The 18,048-nt window shown below is 43.3% G+C and overlaps 2 protein-coding genes across 2 annotated transcripts in view; one reads left to right on the top strand and one right to left on the bottom strand.

The window, feature by feature from the left end:
- KLHL3 (kelch like family member 3) overlaps positions 1–6,844 on the top strand; it is a 45,051-nt gene extending 38,207 nt beyond the window's left edge. The window contains exons 12-15 of the mRNA XM_069869334.1: positions 1,780–1,908; positions 5,110–5,250; positions 5,463–5,606; positions 5,862–6,844. Of these exons, the coding sequence (XP_069725435.1) occupies positions 1,780–1,908; positions 5,110–5,250; positions 5,463–5,606; positions 5,862–5,890 (443 nt within the window). The 3' untranslated portion in view covers positions 5,891–6,844. The remainder of the gene's footprint in view (positions 1–1,779; positions 1,909–5,109; positions 5,251–5,462; positions 5,607–5,861) is intronic.
- HNRNPAB (heterogeneous nuclear ribonucleoprotein A/B) overlaps positions 1–18,048 on the bottom strand; it is a 302,005-nt gene that overhangs the window by 265,290 nt on the left and 18,667 nt on the right. The gene's annotated exons all lie outside the window — the stretch shown is intronic.

Below are 18,048 nucleotides of genomic sequence, written 5' to 3'. Positions count from 1 at the left end.
CTAAAATCTGTGTTTATTGACATCAGGCTTGCTGGCATGCAGGGCATGATTTGCTCTGGTTCATAAATGAGCAGGGACTGACAACGGTAAACGCTGCTGCAGCAGCTCAGGAGCAAGGCAGCAAGGTGGGTGGAGAGGGTGCTTGGTGGGAATCGCAGCAGCTCTTGGCACCTATGTGTCAGCACCAAACTTGAGTGAGTTGGAACTGAGCAGCTTGGTTTGGGTCCAGGGAAAGAGCAATTTGAGTAGGAACCTCTTCTTTCTTTAGCAAAATTGGTTCTGAAACAAGTGGAAGGTTTTATTCAACCTTGTCTTTAGCATGGAATAGTAGTTCCCTATTAGTACAGTTCAGAGCACCTGCTGGCACAAGGCTTGTTGTGAGCTGTGTGCATGGGAGGTACATGAAATGGGTTCATGCACATGGAATGTGTTTATGTGAGAAGCAGGAGGAAGATAAAGTCAGAATTCAATAGCGTTGGCTGTGCTAAATTTGCATATTTAAGAAACATCTTCAATGTTGTCCCACGCTTGTGAAGTGCTGGGCTGCTGGTGATCAGTGGGATTTGCTGAAGTGGGTCAGTCATTTGAATGTGGAACAAATATTAAGTACATGCTTGAGAGATGCATTTCTATGGACAGGCTTCCTCCTGGAGACGTATGAAATCATTTCCCTTTGCTTTGAAAGCGCAAGTCAGTGTTGCGCATGTTGGAGTCCATGATAAAAAAAAAAAAGGAGGGCATGTGATGATGAAGAAGAGCTGATCATATCAGTGTAGGGAACAAGCTGCAGCCTGTAGTTAATCCTCGCTGTTTGTCTGAAGGTGATGAAGATTGATCTGATGTCTGTGGGTAGTTAACATATCTAATAATTGATGCCTGACAGGGAACTTAATCTTGTCTTGCTCTGTCTGGCACTCTTGCCTTGGTTAGCTGATTAATGTTGGGTGGGTTGAACCAACAGCACAAATAAGAGTTTGAAACATTTATGGAGGCAAAGATACAGAAGGAACACGGCAGCAAACCTGATCCTTGCAAACCGCTCCTGATGATCACAGCCCGAGGAGACCATGGGTGGAGCTGAGAGAGAATAGGGGTTGAAGGCAGGACCGACCTGTTCATGAGGCAGGACTATGAGGCCTATTCTTGGAGCCTTGCAAAGATCGTGGGAACAGGAGGATGGAAAAGCTTAAGACTGCAGATAACTGCTGTTGGCAGTCTCGTGTGATAAAGAATTGCGTAGGTTATTTGTGGCCAAGCTTTGCTGTTATGGATTGAAAATTGGTCTTACTCATGGGTTTTGTACAGAAATTTGGGGTTTCGTGCAGGTACGATATTAATATAAGAGGTTATTTCTTATTTATTGCTCATGTAATATTGTAATTAATGTACAGTATTGAGCTTTGACAGCACATCTTGCCTTGTGGCACCTGAACAGGAGGAAATGCTCAATCACCAGAACGTGCTTTGATGTTACCTCTTCTCCTGCACCAATAAGTCGTTTGGAAAACCCTCTGGGCTATTGGCTTCTAATGAAGCTTGTGTCGTGTTGTTTCCTTGTCTTAGTTGACAGCTTTAACAACTTTAAATCCAGGCCGGCCTGGCTGCAAGTCTACTTCAGATCCCTTCAGTAGGATTTTCCCCAGACACAGCAGCAGGTATAGGCACGTCTCTCGGGGCCTCCCTCGGCTGGGATCTGCTGTCACCTTGGGGCCATCAGGTGTGGTGGCAGAGTAAATAGATCATAGTCACAATGCTGATGCCAATGTGTTTCTTCTGCAGGTAAGCTCTATGCCGTGGGCGGCTATGATGGAGCGTCCCGTCAGTGCCTTAGTACCGTCGAGCAGTATAACCCAGCCACGAACGAGTGGACCTATGTAGCCGACATGAGCACTCGACGCAGCGGTGCAGGTACTGCCTCCAAGATGTGTTCTTAAGAGCAGAGATTCCTGGCTTCTCCTCTGCTTATGGAAGCAAAGTGTATTTTGGCATTGCTAGGCTGGCAAGTGCAACCTCTTATTTCCTTCCCTTCCCACGAGGGGAGAAAGCTTCATTGCTTGGAAGCCCTCAGTGACCATCGTGACTTTGTTAAAATCTGCCAAATTTATATTGATTTCTGGATTAATGAAGTAATGTTCAGCGTTTCTAAGTAGCCTCGCAAACAGATGCATCTCACTTGTAAGCAAAGAGTTGTCTTTCCAAGTTGCCAGCTGCAGGCCCAGACGGGGACTGGAAAGCCAAGCTGCGTCTCCTCCTCTTCTCTGTCATTTTGGGGCTGTAGGAGGATTTTCCTTTTGAATCTTCTCTGCAAGCATCCAGTGGGTGCTTTGCGGCACAAAGGACATCTGCACTGGCTATGTGCAGACCAAATGAAGGTAACAAAATTGATCTCGGTTTGCCCCTGCTAGGCTAGTTTTTAGTGTTGCTTTGGTGCCAAGAGTTGGTGATCTGGAGGATTAGAGGAAAAGACCTATTCGAAGAGGATTACGTTATGGTCTTGATGGTTTCTAACTTACTACAGGCCAGGTAGGCACTTGTCCTCTCTTGTGGCTGTTCCTCTCTTTTCAGGATAAAAACTCTTATCAGTTGAGTTTAGAGTCATCTTCAGGTGAAAGGGCATGTGTCACTATTGGTGCTATTGCTCAGTGTGTGCGGTGAGTCCTCCCTGATGTCAAATTGTGCAGTTCTCATTTTAGAACAGCCAAAGTGGCAGTTGCCTAGTGGGAACCAAGCCCAGAGGCTGCCCTTTGTCTGGGGGCTGAAATAACCCTGCAGATTAAGTTGTGGAGTGAATTCCCTTCTAAGTTCCTTGGAGGCTGCTCTACACACCATCTTTCTTTCCTCACTTTAATACCTTTCTCATCACTCCCGTTGGGGCAAATATGTTCTCACACTGTTGGTTTGAATTCAGTTGAAGAGGTTTTTAGTATCTGGTTGATGCTTAAACCTGGCTCAGTGCAGCCTTAGGGACCAGGAGTATCTTGTGATGTTGGAAGTGTGTTGACAGCTTGCAGTGAGATGGATTTTAGTGAATGTTCTCTGTTTGAAACCCTGTTCCCAGTGCTGCTTTGCAAGTCCATCTCCACATGGCAAGCCCGGCATTAGGAAAGCTCTTGCTTGCCTGCCAAATAGCCTTGCAATTTTCTGTTCCCAACTTGAACGCTGAGCTCCAAGTTCTTCAAGGTTGTCACACAGGTGTCCCTCCAGCAGGCACGAGGCAGGGGACTGCCCAGTGCCGCTCATCACTAGCGGTACTGCAGCACGATCTATTTATTGTGCAGCTTCATAAATGAAACTGTGTTCTATGGTGCCAGCATTGCTGTCCCAATGCTGACATCTAGCGGGGGTGAGGATGGGTGTCCCCAAGTCCCTGGGGGTGACACCACTCCAGGCTGTGGATGTGTGGGTGTGCTGGGCTTGCTGGCCTTTCTGCTCCTGTCAGGAACGTCCCATCCATGTGCGACCTGTCTCACCGCACAGGGAAGCAGCTTTAGGTGGAGAAGCCTTAGAGTGTTTCAGACTCCTATTGTTTAAATTAGTTTACTAATTAAATTATTTCTTAAAAGTGTAAAATTTTTGCTAACTGCTGAGTATAGTCAAACGCAAACCCATGCTGCTGGGCTCAGATGTTGTAGGGCTTTCCTCACCAGTTAAATGAGTTCCCGTTCCCCCATCAACTGTGCGACACCTTGTACAGCTCTGAGGCTAGGATGTAGGGTGGGATGTGTCCTGCTCTTCCTAGAAGATGCACACTGGAGTACCTCAAGACAACTTAGAATTTTGCCCAGTAAGGTGGATATTTATGGCAGTTAATTAATTACCAATGTTTGTATGAGAGGAACCATGAATCCCACCTCCTGGTGCAGCAAGCGGTGGCTGGTCAGAGCCAAGCCCAGTAGCAGCAAGTTAAGAAAATCCAGAGGAGAGAGAGAGGCTGTGGCAACATCCCTGTCCACCCAGTGGTGGTGTGCCTGCTGGAGCTCTAATTCATCAGTCTGTCTCAGTTAGGTGTTGGCCTGTTTTTGAGTGAGGGAGGAACAACAATGCTCAGCTCGTTTTTCCTTCTTGCCTCGTGTTGCTGTTCTGCAGGTGGAGCGCAGTAGCTGCTGTGGTCCGTGCTCTGTATTTGCACAGGGGCCAACTGCAAAACCTGTTGGTTTTATGCTGGCAGGGCCCCTCTTATCTCTGCATGTGCCTTTCTGGCTCCATGCCTTTCCCTCAGTCGTCAGCAAGAGTCCATCTACAGGGTGTGGGGGCTGTCCTGCTTGTTACTGCCCATGGCTGAAATGATGCAATTCAGATCTATGTTTCTGTTTTACTAACATCCCACCTTGTTAATTTTAATAGAGGCCTTTGAACCTATTAATGAAGATGTATTGCTGGAAGTTTTAACTCTCATGGATTGGTGAACATTTTAATTTACTTAATATTAGACAGAAACATCCTTCAGATCCCTCTCATTCCCAGAGATTGAGCCAGGGGCTTCCGAAAGTGGCTGGGAAGTTGGCCTTGGAGGCACCTGGTCTGTGCCAAGTGGTGCTGCAATGTCTGGGGGCAGGAGTGGTGGGGGAGGAACCCAGTGGCAGTCTCAAGAGCTAGGGCTGGTAAGTTGTTGAGAAGAGGAGGACTGTCCAAGGGGTGAAGCCACATGGTACAAAAGCAGCAGGAAAAGAAAACATAAAGCTCCTGGAATTAGTAATTGGGGTAAAAAAACAAAGGGCCCCATGACAGAAAAGATCGGGCAGATAGAAACAGGGTGGGGTGGGAAACAGTGGTCATGGAGTCAAAGGGAACAGAGAACAGGTCAGTGCAAAAGGACTGAATAAAGGCAGACAAATGTCATGGAACTAGATTATTGATATCAGATAGACTAAGATCTACCTGAGAAGTGGCACTGCCCTCAAAGACAGGACATCTGCCAGGTGTTACCGCCCAGGTGTTCTGTAGTGCCATGAGGCGGCTGGGTGGAGAGCTGACCATGTGCCAGGTGATCTTGGGGCATATGTGGCCCATGTTTTTGAAATGCCTTGGAGAGGCCAAGAAAATAGCCAGTAGGAGATGTAGGGACCCTTTCCCCTATACACTTGGCTAATGCTGGGCTCTGTTCGGCAGGTGTTGGTGTTCTCAGCGGGCTGCTGTACGCTACTGGGGGGCATGATGGTCCCTTAGTAAGGAAGAGCGTGGAAGTCTATGATCCAGGAACAAACACCTGGAAGCAAGTAGCAGACATGAATATGTGTAGAAGAAATGCAGGTAACCACAACAAGTCTCTCTGTGGTGTCTGTTTGCAGTTATCTGTGGTTTTTAGTGTAACTAGTGTGCTAGTGCTGGAAGTCATCAGTATTGTATGAAAGCGATAAAAATGAAAGATGAGGTATCTGCTTGGGAGTGAATTGGAATATGGCAGACAATGTGTCGTGGTGGATGAGTTAGCCCACGTCTAACCATCTGTGCTCTGCTTTGAGGTGTGTGCGCGGTGAATGGTCTCCTCTATGTGGTGGGAGGAGATGATGGTTCCTGCAATTTGGCCTCAGTGGAATACTACAACCCCATCACGGACAAATGGACATTATTACCAACCAGCATGAGCACGGGGAGAAGTTACGCAGGTAAGTAGTCAGTGGGAGAGCTCGCAACAGCTGGGGTCATTCATAAACTCAAGGGCTGTGCCTCCAGAAGCTTTAATCTTATATTTCTATATGTCTTATGTTGCTTTCGGTAGAGGAACCTTACGTAGAAGTAGTAGACACCTCTCTCTGCCAGTCTGTTGCTGCTTTTTGGCTTTGCAGAGTGGACTTAAGCCACATTGCAACCCAGGAGCTGCTCCTACGATAGCTGTGCCTGTTTGTCCATTCTTACAACAGGTGTGGCTGTGATTCACAAACCCTTGTGACACACAATCAAGCCAATGTGAGGAACAGAAGTGAAGTGAATCCCGCTAGGTGGTGTTGGGAAGATGACTGACCTCTGATTTGACCCATCTCATTGCTGTTAATGTCTTAGCATGACAAGTGATACGTTACAAACATCATCTGCTCCGTGGTGGATTGCGTAGCAAAGCGAAAATCCCTCTGGGGACACGTTCCATGCTGGACATGAGGTGTTGCTTGTTATCTGTGGTGCAATCAACTGTTCTCAATGGCCAGTGTCCTGAGACTGTGCCTGAACTGCAGGCACTGAATGTCTTGTGTGAAACTAAAAGGCTACATTTGGGCATGCGAGTAAAACAAACACTTCTGGATTTCTTCACTACTGGTGCTCTGTGCACATCATCGGTTGAACTATTTACTCACTGTGCCTGGAGGGTGGACTTCATTCCCTACTGGCAGTGAGTACCAAACAAGAAAAGCAGTCAGCAGAAATGGACTGGAACAGGGTGCTCTGGCTTGAGTGTGACGCTGTCTCAGTCGTACGTTTGTATATGCCACTGGACTACTGTATGTATCCCTGACATGTTTGTCGTATGGTGGAAATAAATTCCCTGTGATTTTTCTACTTGCCATGAATGCTGTTTGCTGTGTGGGATGGGACCTGCTGGGCAGTGCCTTCCCTGGGGCTGAAATCTCAGCACCTGAACCACACAAATCTCTGCAACCCCACAAACCATGTGCTGCTCTGACGGGGTTTATTGCTCCTGTGAAACAAATGTTGTGTGGATAGAAAGTATTCCCAACCCATGCATTTCAGCTGTGCTGAAAGCCCCAGCTCTAGCTCTGTCCAGCATCTCAATGCCATTTCATAAATAGAGTATTTAGATGTTAAAAGAAATACCTTACAGTGCCATTAATGTGGAGAAATTACATACAGTGAGAACTCTGTCACCAAGCAGTGATTAATGAGTAAAGCAGTGTTTTAATGATTCCAACATATGGAGATGAACTAAGCACTGTCACTGTAATTACTATTTCAGTCTTGCCTGGACTGAAGATGTTCCTTTATTAGTAGGAAGAATTCATAAGTCTATTCAAAACAGACAAATCTCGATCCAGCTGTAATGTAGTTGTCCTGCTTACATCCCACCTTTGTAAAGTTTTTTCTTTAAGAAAGTGTTTGAATTTAAAATATTTTTTTGTGTCTCCTTGAGCTCTGGCACATGTCTGCATACAGGGGTGATCTCCCAGTAGACTCTCCAGCTAAAGCGAACAAATGAAGAAAAATATTTTCTCTTCTTTTTTTTTTGTTTTTATTTTGGTTGGTGGGGTTTTTTTTGTTTTCCCCCTGTAGATCAGCTGAGGTTTTTTGTAGTGACCAGCTGGCCTGCAGGACCCTTTCTGCCCATGCTACTGCCAAGCCCCAGCTCTTAACCACTTGTTCTGCTGGTTTCTTTCTCCATGGCTCTGCTATCAAAAAGGCTCCATGTGACCTTCTATAGTAGAAAAGTGATTAAAACTTATTTCAGAGGGATCTAAGGCTACATCACCTTGTGCAGCTTTCGTAGAGGAGTGGGTTACTTCTGTAAATCAGTAGATTTTTCATGTTGGAATTGACATGTTCCTTGTAACAGGGATGTCTTCTCACTCTGGGAGAAACGGCACCTCCCTTTGCTGTGTCACCTTCCAGAGAGGGGGCTGACCTTCACAGGGAACGTGAGGTAGCACCCACTCTTCTTTAGATGTTCTTGGTTTTTACAAACAAAAGCAAACTGTCAGAAAAATGGCAGTGTTATTCTTGATGTCTGTCCTCCATTGTATTTCAGCTTAGAGGTCTCAAAAATAATAACAACAATAATAATAAATTAGCCTTTTAAATAATATCCTTTAAACCTTTTCCTTTGGGTTCCACAATCTGCAGTGAAACATGCCAAAATAGTAGTACAATATGCTGCTCTTTTATGAGATATTGCTTCCTGTAAAAGCTATTGAGGCTGGTAGGAATGTGACCCTGACTGCAGCTGCCTTTGGATCAGAGTCCCGCGATGCATCTTTACAATGACATAAGCAAGATGATGCCTTGGCTTGGACTGACTCTTAATTCACTGCCCTAAAAGCTAACACCAAAAGGTGTTTCTCTTTAATGCAGCCTGTGGAATAGAGGATGGAGTGGGACAGGCGATGCTTTTGGTCACTCAGCATCTCTTGATAGCCTGAGGTGACTGGACAGGGGTGGAGAAGCACTGGGACACGCGTGGACTTCATTGGGTCTGGTGTAGATGTAGGGAACCTAAAGCTAAACAGCTACTGTGTGGCCCAACTGCAGCTCAAGAGCTGGGACAGTTACCAGCTAACCTCGCACTTGTAGCATCACTGGAGCAAAAGCAAATACTACCCAGAGACTAAGAGTTTATGTGGGGTAGAGATGCAAACAAGTAGGCAGGGCTAGAAAGATGCAAGTTTGAAGTTTGCTGCATTTATCAGATGTTATGAAAGGTGGGTATGCCTGAAAGCTGGATAATTTTTCCCCTGCTATAGCCCTCTTTATAAACCTTCCTTGATTGTAAGGAAAATTGATTTTAGTGGTTTTCTGCTATGGTAAAATGGCATTTCTGCCCACTGCTGCCTCAGACCCTTGCTGGACAGGGCTAGGATTCGCAGCCCTTGCCGGGGGCAGTGATGGCATCCCTGGCTGCAGCCAGTTTTTCTCGATGGCAAACGACACGTTTCTTTCTTTCCTTCTCAAATGTTGCAGTGTTATGCAAGTTAAGTGACCTCGTTTTCCAGCTATGCAATATGAACAACGATAACACATGATGAACCAGCTGTATCCCCCCGCCTTGAAATGCTTTTTGGATTTGTCTGTCTTTGGTGTGTGGTTTCACGTTTGTATTGTTAACTCTGAGCACCTGAGCCAGATCCTTTAAAGACTGCCTTATTCTAGGACTGAAAACATTGCATTAGTGCTAACAAATTTTACTGTAAATATTTTTATAAGACAATTTTAAATAATGTTTTTGGATTGCTTTCTATGGTGGCCAATGACACTTCTGTTAAATTCTAGATCTAATTCTTACACTCCAGTGCAGTTTTTGCTGGCCATGATATAGGTGTAAATCTGTGTGTTTTCTGCGCAAGAAATTAAATGTTGTAACTGAGATCTGGGATAGCTCTCATGTTGATTCTAACATACTAGGATGGAAGCATTGGGCTCAATCTTATGAGATGAATTAAAATCCATTACCTCAGTCATCAGAACACTCTTAAATAATTAGTTATTTTACAATTTAAAATACTTCGATGTGATTTTCTTGTGCCATGTGTTTGCTGCCAGGTCAGCTTGGTGGCCAAGCTGTCTCTCAGCCATTTCATTTCTCATCTCCTGTGTGAGTGCAGAGGGTTCCATGCACACAACAGCCTGTGTGCAAACCCCCCAGGTTGCCAAACCCAGTGAAATTATTGCCAGAGGTTTTATAAAAGCTTTACAAACTTAACTCAGGCTACTTCCTCGCAGTGATCTTTGGTGAATACGAAGGCTTTCCTCGGCTCTCTTCTGTTGTTTGCGCTTTTTGGGGTCACTGTTTGCTGACCTGCTGTGGGTTTTCCACAGGTGACTTTGCTTTTGTGGAGAAAGCATCCCTGGGGATGCACACCCCAAACCCCAACAGCATCGCCTGCGGGTGCTCGTGCTGCTGGGTTTGCAGAACAGGAGAGCGTACGTAAAGCAGGATAGGTCTGTCTCAAGCAATCTGTTGTTTAAACAAGTTTGAAACAAGTCCATCTTTTTGATTTGTGCCTAATAAATAAATTGGTGGTGATTAAAACCAATTTCAGTTCATTCAGTTTATCCAAATACTATTTTTTGTACAGATGTGTACAGCACTGTAATTACCATAGATCTTGGCAGCATTTGCATGACACCATCATGAAGCTTAAAACCTGTTCTCTCATTTGTGGTGTTTGGAGACCAAGATCCTTAATATCCAGCCTATTCATCAAGCTAACATGATGGTTCAACAGAGAAATGCAGCTCGTTTTTTAACCTTTGGGATTTGTTACTAATAAAATGTAGTATCAAAGCAGTTGCCCCCTTGGGTTAACGTCGTGCCCACAAATCACATTCATATGAGCATAATTTGTTGCTCAAAGCTACAGCGTTTGGGAGTGTGTTAGACATTATAGCCTGGACCAGGAGCTAATTAACATTTTTCCTCTGCCCTTATCTTTGTTTATGGCGTTATAAATTATTTTCCTTTGCAGTGACAATAAATAAATATTGAGAACTTAAGTTTGTATATTTTATGTATAAAAAACCCTTAAGATTAATGGATGATTGTGAAATAATTTACCTGGGTGTGAAATTCTTTGTTTTTGTAAAACAGACTTTGTTGGGTCAATAGCTGGCAGCACACCATACTGAATTGGTTGACTGTTTAGGCTTATTGTTTTAATTCAAGACTTTTTGCATGAATGTGAAGGACCAAGGACTTTGCAAAAGTAATTATCTTCACAGCTGTCTCGTCCACTGTGATGAACGACTCGAGAAACATTCTTCACTGGCATATTTATATTATAAAAGAAAATCATGTTGTAGTTTCCCCTCCTTTGATTTGAATAAAAACTGGACTAATGAAACTGTTCTGGGTGTGTTTTGATTTTGTCAGGTTGTGACAGTGAGGAACAATCTAATCAATCCACTTGACTTTCCCAAAGAGGAATTCGCTCCATCCCTGTGCCCTGAATTGTAGTGGAAATTTGCAGAGGATCTTTTTTCCAAGCCGTGATGATGTGGCCTGAAGATGGGACAGGGAATGATGTGGTGCCTTCAGAAGGCAAAATTGCATCTCCCCTGGCTGGCACCTTAATCTTTGCGTGTGCTGATGGTGCTGTGTGATGGCAAAGAATAATAGCAATTAAAGAAAATAATCTCTTGGATGCTCTTGTAATCAAGTGCCCTGTAGGAGGCTCCAGGCCATGGCAGAAACATTGCCATGAACCACACAGGGATTCCTAGAGCATCCCGCAGTTACTGAGTGACTGATGATATTGCTTCATATAATGTTATTCTGCGCTATAAACAAGCACAAAATCACTAAACTGCTTAGTGACATGAAATATTCTAAGAAATTTGCCAAAGTGATTAATGTTAACGTTCTTGTTCAGCAAATTGAATGAGATTTAATTGGCACAGCTGCTGAAGCTCAGTGCGTTTGATTTGGCCCTGGTTTACTAACTATATTATCATGAGCATTCTCCTCCTCTTTCTTTCACTGCATATCTCCATAACCTCTGCTAAGCATATTGCTCAGTAAATTACAGGTCTTAAAATCTTACAGTCTCATTTTTCAATCAGTAAAACATCTGAAGGAGCCTTTTAAAGGATGTGCAGTGCCTGTCCCAAAGATTCTGTTCTTCTTGAAAGCGTAAGAGATTTAATATTATTTTTTAGTGTCCTTCTCATACTTCTTTGCATTATACTCTTTCTACAATGTTATCTCAGCCAAAGGTGAGTTTGTCCCATGGGACAAGTATGATTTAAGTCATGTGCTTGAAGTCAGTGTTTATTAATATACAGATTGACACAAATTCAATGGGGAAAAGATCACATCTGCACCACGAAGTGAGTCATTCAGTGTACGTGAAGTCTTGGAGCATTGATTTTAACAGTTAAAATAGCTATAGATAAAATTGATCCTGGTGGGTTTTGGGAACAAGCAGTGACTGCATTTGACTTGTTAGGGAGCTACCTTAAAAAAAAAACAACCCCCAAAGGGAACCAGGTGAAGCAAATTACTTAAAACAGGAACACCTGCTTGGTGACTTAAACCTTAATTGTGATCAATTGGTTCAAGCTGCCGGTGTTGCCTGCCTTAGATCCTTCTGCTCTCTCCCTGGCCACTCTGCCTGAGGGAACTGTAATCACTTCTTACTTTTTTTCTGCTTTTTTTTTTTTAAATTTTTTTTTTAAATTTTTTTTTTTCATTTGTAAGAAATGCCCCATACTTGCTGTAAGTCCCAACAAACTGGTACCAGCAGCTGAAGACGGAAGAGTAGTTTCTGTGAAAGTTACTGCAGTAGAAGTCACGGAAAGCAGCATCAACCATGAAGAGGAGGCCAGAAGAGAAGGTACGTTAAGTGAGGATGAGGCTGCAGGAGAAGTGGTGTGTACAGAAGGGGTGGAAGCTCTTAGTGCTGGGTTATGTATGTTGCCTGGGTGTCTTGCTGCTGGATAGGGATGGATGTAACCCCTTTCTGCTGCGAATGAGTCCTGTATCAGGAATTTTGCTCTTGGTAGTCATATTTGTGCAAGATCATAGTGAAGTCTGATGTTTTTTTCTGTTGTATCTTCTCCCTACGCCCCTAGTAACTTATGCTGGAAGAAGAAAAATTGCTGGGATTTCTCCCTTAAGCGTAGAGGGTGTTTATCTACAAGAAGATCATGCGTTGGGGCTACAACGTCACAGATTTTCTCTAGGCTCAACCTGTCCTTGGAGCTGGATGTTTTCCTGAATAGCTATTTTATGTTTAACAAGTTTCAATGTTTAACACGCTTGTTTGTGGCAAAATATTGCAGCCTCTAGTGCTGAATGAAGGAATGCAGGGCTCTGTGCTGTAATCTTGCTGCAATGAGGTGCACCAAGGTACTGGCTGCAGCAAAGGTGCTGCAGCAGAGGGTTCCAGCTCACTTGCAGGTGGAATTCTTTGTAGTGGCTCTCACTGGGCTGTCTCAGCATGAGTGATGTATAGCAGCGTGTTTACTCATACAGGGTTTCTGAGTAGTGTGTGGTCCTGAATGATACATCAAGCGATACCACTCTTCTGGTTCGTTTTCAAGATGCTATTTATTATTACTTGGTTTTCTTTCTTCTTTCATTTTTATTTTTTTTCCTTTAGTGCTTCCTTTTGTCCCCTGACTGCACGTGGTGTCAATGACAACCAGCCCAGCAGCTGGGGAGCACATCATAGTTCCAACCAAGTGTCCAGAATGCTGGTGACAGAAGAGAGTTCAGGGGTGTTGCCCTCGTTCTCAGAACCCCGAGCTACAATAATGCCCAAAGAGACAAGTGTCACTCTAAAAGCTGGTGCAGAAAAAGGTGGAGGCTGGGAAGCACAGTTAAGAACAAAGATCCTGTCTTCAGAGGAGACTATATAGAGATCATAAGAGATTTATAAGGTTGCTAATTGTGCAGGGCGGGAGAGGGAAGATATTTCTCATCTGGGTTGTGAAAAAAGTTTCTTAAAGCCGAACTTCAGTATATTTTTTTTCCTAGGCTGAAAGTGGCTTTGAGCTTTTAAAAGTTAAAACTGAATATAGATGTATTAAACTTGCACAGAAAACAAGCCTTAAACTCTCATGCATGAGGAGACTTGGATTTAGGTAAGGGAAGCTGTATGGTCTTTTTAGAGCTATATGCAAGAGAAAGACACTTCAGTTAGTTTCTAGATAAAAGGCACAAGGCAAGATTCTAATCCTAAGAAATGACAATATTCTCCCCTCACCCAATATATAGACTCAACAGTATTTTAAATTTTCCAGTCTGACAGATTTTTTTCTTTGGATATTTATCTGTGAGTATCTGTATTTCTCAGTAGAAATGCTGTGAACCAAATCTATGCCATGAATAAGCATTTCCAGAAAATATTTCTTGTGCTGAAGATACCTGTTCCTGTGATGGTGTGCTGCTCTCCCAGATTGATATGTAGGAAACACACAGCAAATAGTCTGCAAGGCGTGTGTCTGGTTACATAGGGAGCACCAGATAGGAATCAGTCCCTGAGCATGGTAGCTTATTTTTTCATGTTCTTGATTTTAATGCTTAGTTCTTTGTAAGTTTTGAGTTAAAAGTTCATGGTATTGACGTCTAAATACAGTAAAGGCTCAGCATCAAGGCTTGGTGAAGGACTAAAGCTAAGACAGTAGTTTTCATGGAGCCAAGATCTTCCCACATAATTTTATTTTGCATTAAGCACCTTGACTGATTTGAAGACTGTTTTTACGCATTATCTTCTCTTTCGTCCCTTCCTGCTCCCCAAAATGTGAGCATTGCTAGGTAATGACTCTTGAGTTTTTGTAAATAATGTGGTTTATGAAATATCAATTTTTACTCTGGAATGCCATCTGCTGTTCACTGCTGATTTTTTATGATTGCACCTTAAATCCGCAGTGAAGTTTATGTAAATATGGGTAGAAGGTCTCATGCTGCACTAATCTGTGCATGAAGTGGAGATGGGTATCTCCAATAATAAAGCAGCTCAAGCATCAAGCACTACAAGAACGCCTGTCGGGAAAGGGAGAAAGCCAGAAGTGTTAATTGTTGTAATAACTTTGCAGAGGAGTAAAGCGTGTGGTTTTGTCTCTGATAGCGTTGAGGTTTTAAGGAGTATGTGATACCACAGAGGCACAGGGTCCAAGCACTAAAACCCTACAATATAAAGCAGAAAATAGCTTCAGCTTCCTCCTAAATCAAGACTCAGAAATAAAGGGTTCCCTTCTATCAGAGCTGGTGCTTATCTAGTGATTATATGGGTATTGCCAGGTGTATGGCTGCAGATATTTGATATAATCACACAGCTTCCTCATGAGTTTCTGTACATGCTTTTACTATAAAGCCTACATATTTTTTTTTCTTATCTAGCTAATTCTGAAGTTTCTCTTGCATTCAGCAATTTGAATCTGTTTTCTCTCACGCTGGCAGGGTGCAATCATCATCCCCAGCCTGCTGGAGCAACCACTTCAGCAAAACCTCTTTGAATTAGTGGCGGTGGCTGGAAAGCAAATTAGCAACCTGATGGGCTTGGGTTTATGTTGTGCTGTACAGGGTGCTGGACTCTGGGGGTCAGCACAGCCAAATAAACGAGCCTCAGCCTGGCTAGCAAAAGCCATTTGCAGTACAGGAGCCTTCCTGAAAATAGTGTATGAAAAAAAAAATTATTATTTTATTCTCAAGCAGTGGAACTTTGTAATACAGGCACTGGTGCTATATTTTGCATATAGATTGGGATCAAAAGTGCTGTAATACAAATCTTTTCTAGTCTCTTTCTGTGCTTCATCATATCTGAGCCTCTCATTTGATGACATACATTAAAAATAACTTGTGGACAGGAAACAGGAGGATTTGAAGGGGTATTTTTTTATCTGCAGAGTTGATCTCTTTTCTAGTGTGAGGTGCCTGAAGGGGCAGTGGGCTGAGCCACAGCTGCGGGGAGGGAGTAGGGAGCCTTTAAACTGGTCTTTGGGGTAAAACCTGTGCACTGAGGGCTTGTAGCCTTAATGGAACTAGTTGAGAAGCTAAGCTTTTAGGGCTGTCATTTACCCCACTTCACAGTTTGAGCCTCTGCTAGCTGTTAGCCCCAAAGTTTCAAAGATCCTAATATGAGAATTAATTCCTGTGTACGTGACAAAAATGCTGTTTAAATCAAAGCTGTTACATTTCTATTGAAGGAGAGGATCTGAGCCCAACATTCGTGGTGCTCTCTAGCCATTAACATCTGAAGCTCTTCCAAGAGCAGCATGTGAAGAGGGTCCCCATGGCTGCGCAACGTGAGGCTTCATCGATGTCGTTCCATGTGCACTAGCTCTGCAGTTTGGAAACAGGGCTAAATGTTTTTGCCTCGCTTATTTTTTTAGGAGAGCTTGCCTACCTTAGTATCTAACTGAAGTTCCTTAGCAGAGTTTGGTTTGAATTGGCTTGAAAATGTACGTCTGAAACTTCTCTTTGCAATGTTCCTTCAGCGCTGGTGGTCAGACGTGGCTCTAAGATCCAAACTGGTGTTGGCTGGTGTTGGTGGGTGCTCAGACCCACATTACACACTGTGGGACTTTTTTTCTTGGTTACGGATGTGGAGTGATTAACATCACATCCTATGACTCAATTAATAAACTTAGGGGTAAAAGTAATACAAGCTCTCAGACATGTACCAGGAGAAAATCTTCTGCTCCTCCTGGTTCCCTCTCCAAGTGCCAGTTGACTCCTGGGCAACCCTGTAACAGTCCTTGTGCTTCACATGAAACCCAAAACCCAAAGCAGAAGTCATCCCTCTATGATGGGGAAAAAAGAAAAAACAAAGGAGGTTGAAGCTGTGTCTCCAGCTGGGGAATGCCAAGGATGCCTCGAAGAAAATTGGCCTTTCGCCTCTTGACTTTTCTTTGTCAAAATTGAGTGGCAAAGCTGAGAAAAGGGACCACAAATAACAGTGACTGGTGAAACTGGTATTTCCATTAGGGCACGGTGACTACCTGCTGGGCTTCAATGACTTTCCAAATTCTTTCTGTGGCTGTTTGCTGCCCCACAGAGCTGTATTGGTTCAGTGTTTAATAGATCTGGTCTTCATTCACAGAGGTTTCTTGGTTGTCTGGGTGCAAGGTTTTGGCTACTGTACTGTGACGAGACCTTCTTGAAGCTGACTTTTCTTCCAGTATAAACTGAAGTTTGCCTCATCAGCACTGCCCAAAAGCCTTGTTAAAAGTCGGGCACACAGTGCTTGAAGTGCTTGGTTCAAAATATAAAACGAAGGAAACTGCCAGTGGGAAAAAGGGAGCAATTTGGAGATCCCAGTAGAGGAAGAGTGAGATGGATGCTCTCCAGCTGCTGAGTTCAGGGATTCAAATCTAGTAGAAACATAATTTAAAATTTAAGTCTTGATGACATTACCGAAACACTGCTCAGCTCTCTTAAGTATCATTTAGAAATTTCTGGAGGTCAAAAAGCATGATTTTGTTGAGCACATTTAGGTGGTTGCAAGGCAAATAATTACTCTTGGTTGAAATTAGAGCCCCTTATTTGTTTCAATCTGCCTCCTGCCTTGATGGCTTGCCTTTTTTACTTTTAAAATTGAGAAATAAGGCCCAAGAGGTTATTAGCATCTCACTTTTCTATCATAAGACAGAAGCAGGCATTGCCTCAAAAGGTCTGGATTGCCTGTGCTGTCACTGGCTTGTTGATGAACCAGAAAAGCTTCTATTAGTTTATGGAGATGAGATTCAGACTTACACAAAAAGCTTGACACCATGCCATGTTTTTAATTAGTTTTTTTTTGAAAAAAGATGTGAGATGAGACATACGTATGCACACGACTGGTTCTTAATGTGGCTGTTAAAGAGAAGGCCTTTGGTTCTGCAATCCATATCTTTTTGAAGTTAACTCGTTTTGTAATTGCTGTTTAAACAAATGGGGGCAGATTCCTCTGATTTTGCTCTCCCTAGACAACAATTTCTTCTTCAGTTGGCCTGTTGCTTTTAATGAGAGAGTGTCTCGATTTGGTCCCAGGTAAATGTAAAAGCAACACGTAAAATCAAGATCAGATACTTGAGGAATTCAATTGCTACATCATTTTAGAACTAAGTGAGCCCTTTCAATGAAGTTTTTATTCTTGACATTGTTAATCGTATGAAGCTATAACTGTATCCCCAAATCTAATGATTTATGGATGGCATTATTAGTGGAACCCAATCTCATTGTGTCTTCTTGAGAGAATCGCTAACTTTTGAAGCTCTTTTACCTTTTGTGGAAGGCAAGCAGCTTTGCAAAGGCAAGTTAATGAGGAAAAAAAAAAAGGTAACATATTCTGTTGTCTGATCACCTTAAAATATCCCCTAAACTGTTCAGGGCATTGCAGTTTCAGATTTTGACAGATTAACAGATGACAGATTGTCTCAACCTTTGCTGAATCCAGCTTTAATTAACTGGCATTTTAATGGTCCCTAAGTTGTCACCGGCTTCAATATAACTTAATTTAATTTAATTTGTTGGGCATGATTCTGCACACACGAAGTCTGCAGCCAAATTTGTGTTCTCATCCCTGCTGTAGCAGTATCGGTCTGCCATCAGTCACTCACTAATGTCATTAAGAGCTGGTCCAAAGCCCAGAAGAAAGCAGAGTAAAGATAGTAGGAGGCTTCACAAGCTCTCCATGTGATGGCAGATTTGTAAATAAGTGAGAAGTTAAGCTTTTTTAATTTTTTTTTTTTCTAAGAAAAGATAAGTTCCCTGGAGGATACGTGGCTGGTACAGGATGATACATGGCTGGTACAGGGTGATGCCTGTAGGAGTCCCTTGCTGAGGAGCTGAGGACGCTCATGCACATCAGCACGGCAAATTCCTCCCTAACTCACTGTATCAGCCCAACCAGCTGTGAGAAACTTCCCAAAGACATCGAGAAAGGACTGGTTTGTAACCTTGCA

Source organism: Phaenicophaeus curvirostris, chromosome 15, assembly GCF_032191515.1.
Source record: "Phaenicophaeus curvirostris isolate KB17595 chromosome 15, BPBGC_Pcur_1.0, whole genome shotgun sequence".
Taxonomy (NCBI): domain Eukaryota; kingdom Metazoa; phylum Chordata; class Aves; order Cuculiformes; family Cuculidae; genus Phaenicophaeus; species Phaenicophaeus curvirostris.
This window is presented reverse-complemented; position numbering and strand designations above follow the sequence as displayed.